Below are 4,112 nucleotides of genomic sequence, written 5' to 3'. Positions count from 1 at the left end.
TGTGTGTAATTCTATTAAATCTAATATATTTTATATTGGAATAATGAAAATTTAATGTACATTTAATAATTTAAAGATCACTTTTTCAAAAAATCTCCATGTGAAATAATATATTTCCAAAGCATTTTAGGTTCATATTGTGATTGAAACTTATATTTAAAAGGTATTTCCTTTACTCAATTTTATCATACTTGCTCTAGTATTAAATCATGTTTTTCTAATTGTTTTTAGGTTATATTCAGTTGGAGGTCGTGATGGAAGTTCCTGTTTGAGTTCAATGGAATATTACGATCCTCATACAAACAAGTGGAACATGTGTGCTCCAATGTGTAAGAGGAGAGGAGGTGTTGGCGTGGCCACATGTGATGGTTTTCTTTATGCAGTAGGAGGTCATGATGCTCCAGCTTCAAATCACTGTTCCAGGCTACTAGATTATGTAGAGAGGTAAGACCCTAAGGGCACTGCTGGAATGAGAAAGACAATGCAAATGACACAACTGCCTATTTCAAGTAATTGTAAAACCTGCATGATTTAGGAAAGGTAAATTCTTAGAGCTACCTTTTTCCTCCCTCTTTTTCTTTCCCTTTCTTTCTTTCTAGCCTGCCTTCCTGCCTTCCTTCTTCTTTCTCTTTCTTGTTTCTTAATTAGTATTTACTTAAAACCCTACAATGTTTCTCACAAAGTTCTGAAGTAATCTTTAGTTTGGCCTTGATTTATTTAAACAGTTGGTTAAACCAAAGCTTTAAGTAACTTATTAAAAATGCATATTTGGGTCCATCAGAGCCTGATAAAACCACTGAGACTATGGCCACGAGCTATCCTTCAGGTATGGAATTGAATCCACTCCAATGGCTTCTAGCCAAACAAAAGACAGGCATAAGAGCTGAAACTTTCCATTAGGAGTATACACCCCTTGGAGAGATCAATCATGGGAGAATAGAAGGGCTTTGTATGCACAGGGAGACAGCTCAGGTGGAAGGAGTGCATGGGGGGAAGGACAAAGGAAAGAGGTAACTATGGGGAGGAAGTGTGAGGGGAGCTGTTGCACTGTGGGGAATTTCAGTCAATGTCATGAGACAAAGTGTATGTGAGCTGCTGTATGGAAAGTGAATGTGCTCTGTAAGCTTTCAACCAAACCACAATTAAAAAAAAAAGAAAATGGAAATATGTGGGGTTGGGAGTGGAGAATGAAGGAGAAGTTACTTAAACAATTTAAAATGAAAGTGAAACAACTGGGAATGCACACCCTAGTATTTTTGTTTTGTTTTCTTTTCTTTTAATGCATATCAGAATTCTTTTTTAAAAATTGGATGTTTTATTTATTTGTTCTATATATTCATGCTGTCTCATTTGTTCTACTACCTCTTCACTGGAGACTTACGGACATCTTAATTTTATGTCATGCCTTTCTCAATATAGGACAGAGTAACTAAACCTACATTTATTTTGTATATTTCTGGTATATGGAGAAAATGTATATCATTATATAGCTTAATAATGATAACATCCATGGCGACTAGAATGGAAAGACACTCATGGTAGGTGTAACAACCCAGCCAATTACCAGCATGATTGTAGTTTAGCTGTCTTTAAGGGCATTGCATCATTTGGAACTATTATGTCATATGTAGTGAGGTACAGTTAGTGAGAAAACTTTGATGATTTTCCTACTACATAAGAATTCCCTATGCTGAATTCTAGGAGCTCTGCTTGTAGCATAGTGCCTAAGGCACTTGACTGCTAACCAGAAGGCTGGCAGTTCAAGCCCACCAGCTACTCCTCGGAAAGACGGTTGGGCAATCTACTTTTGTAATGATACCACCTCGGGAACTCAATGAGGGGTCGCTATGAATTGGGTCCAACTCGACAGCACATAACAACAACAGCGTGCTGATAGATGAGAAAATGAGAATGGAATTATTGAGGTAAATTATTTTACCAGTTGAGGTAGGCTAAGTCATTTGGTAGTAACACCCTAAAAACTCTATGTGACTTTTTTCCAAATGCTTATTTCTTACTTCTAATGCACGTCATGGCAACTCCATGATATTATTACTCTGGGACCCAGAGTGACATAGAAGCTACAGTCTTGAGCACTGTTGGTCTCTGTGTCTGAAGGAAAACAATCCAGAGAGTAGTAAGTTTTCCACTACTAAGTAGCATAATGTTCATCTGTTTACATTTTAATGAACAGATTTGGGTGCTTACACTGACACCCAAATCTTTATGGACTTTGGCATGTCTCTATCCCAATTTACATCTGGTAGTTCTAAAAACTATTATAATTTTCATCTTGATATTAAGAAATTATATTCTTTATGATCTTGCTTGAAAGTGGTAAAGTTATTGGAAGAAAGGGGCTTTTTTTTTTTTTTACTTCTGATTAATTTTTCTGAAGATAATTTATTATTATTTTTTTTCCCCTTAGGAAAGGCCATTAGCAAGAGACAGATTTTGGTAAACTGACTCTGCATTAACTTAAACCACTCCATGGATGAAATACACAACCGTGCTTATTAGTATTACTTCTCTGTGAAATGCACTATAGCTATATGGTTATATATGCATAGAAAAGGGCATTAACCTCACCAAATTGTCATATCTACATTCTCTAGTCTTGTAAAATCAGGGAGTACAGATGTAACATGGGATCAAGATATTGATTAGAGTCAAAGTAAACAAGATTTATACTTGTATGCAAATGAACATACAATTTTATATTTAAAACATATTGTTCATAGACTGACAAGTCATTCACACTTACCTTTCCAAAATTTTATGAAAAATGATTAAAAAAAATAATATGTTAAACCTCCTACTTTTATCTTGAAATTCTGATATAAATGTTGCTAAGGAAATGATATTTCACTCAAATACTCTCTTCTAATTTTACCGTATAATATATTGAAATGTTGTTTGTGAGAAGAAGCATAAATAATTCAGTCTGGGGATACATTTATAATGCATAATTATATTTAAATAAGCATACCTATCTTCAGTTATAGGAGTGCAGTGGTGAAGAGCAGCTTAAGTAATGCAAACTCACACAGCATTATCATGATTCTTACCCTAGCTGTTAGTGAATGTCAGATTAATAGCATTCTTACACTTTCTCTAACTTTTATTCTGTATTAATGGTTTTACATGTAAACTATCAATAAATCAAGACATAAAATTGTGCATCTATAGAATTATTTATAATATGAACAATGTTTTAATATGTAGACGTAGAAAAATAGATCATTAGAAATAGAAAGAAGTGTATAAAATGCTATGTTTTGATTGATATATAATTATATATCTATATGTATAATATATATAATTAATATGTATATTATAATTTTCTTATATCAAAGTTATTTCTTATGGAAATGTAAAGGTTTTATGTTTTGGCAGTATTAAGGTATAGTTATATAATATTTATATAATGCAAGACCTCTAGGCATGTGCGTGGAGGCTCAGATCTTCTGGGGAGGCTATATTTTAAGGCTGGGTCCCCAAGCAGGTAAGAACAAGTGGGAAAGTGAGCATAGTAGTTGGGATAAATAAGGAAGATGAACTTGTCTGTCAGATTGTCATCCTGTGGTGGCTTGCTTGTTACTGTGAGGCTAAAGGCTATGCTACTGGTGTTGCAAATTGCCAGCAATGTAACCCGTGGTGGACTGGTTTCAGCGGAGCTTCCAGACAAAGACAGACTCAGAAGAAGGAAGACGCATTCACTTCTCAAAGAATCGGTCAATGAAATCCTTATGAAGAGCAGTGAGACATGAGTCTGATATACTACTGGAAAATTTTATGAATAGATCTGAAACATTGTCCAATATAATGTCAGAAGATGAGATTATCAGGTTGGAAAACACTCAAAATATGACCAGGGAAGAGATAATTCTTCAGAGCAGAGATGACCTTAATGATATGAATGGAGTAAAGCTTTAGGGTCCTCCATAGGCTGATATGCCATGACTCAAAATGAGTAGAAACAGCTGCAAACATCCATTGATAATCAGAACATGGAATGTATGAAGTACAATCTATATGCTGAATCTAGGAAAACTGGAAATTGTCAAAAATGAAATAGAACGCATTAAGACTGATATCCTTGGCATCAGTGA

At 34.6% G+C, this 4,112-nt stretch overlaps 1 protein-coding gene across 1 annotated transcript in view; it reads left to right on the top strand.

Annotated features, from left to right (window-relative positions):
* Positions 1-4,112, top strand: part of LOC103211805 (kelch-like protein 1) — a 499,593-nt gene that overhangs the window by 439,203 nt on the left and 56,278 nt on the right. The window contains exon 8 of the mRNA XM_007957787.2: positions 232-444. Coding sequence (XP_007955978.1) covers positions 232-444 — 213 coding nt within the window. The remainder of the gene's footprint in view (positions 1-231; positions 445-4,112) is intronic.

This window comes from Orycteropus afer, unplaced genomic scaffold (genome assembly GCF_000298275.1).
Source record: "Orycteropus afer afer isolate SDZICR_OR568_19922 unplaced genomic scaffold, OryAfe1.0 scaffold00798, whole genome shotgun sequence".
In the NCBI taxonomy this organism is placed as follows: Eukaryota; Metazoa; Chordata; class Mammalia; order Tubulidentata; family Orycteropodidae; genus Orycteropus; species Orycteropus afer.
Note: the sequence above shows the minus strand (reverse complement) of the source record. Positions and strands in the feature narration are given on the sequence as shown.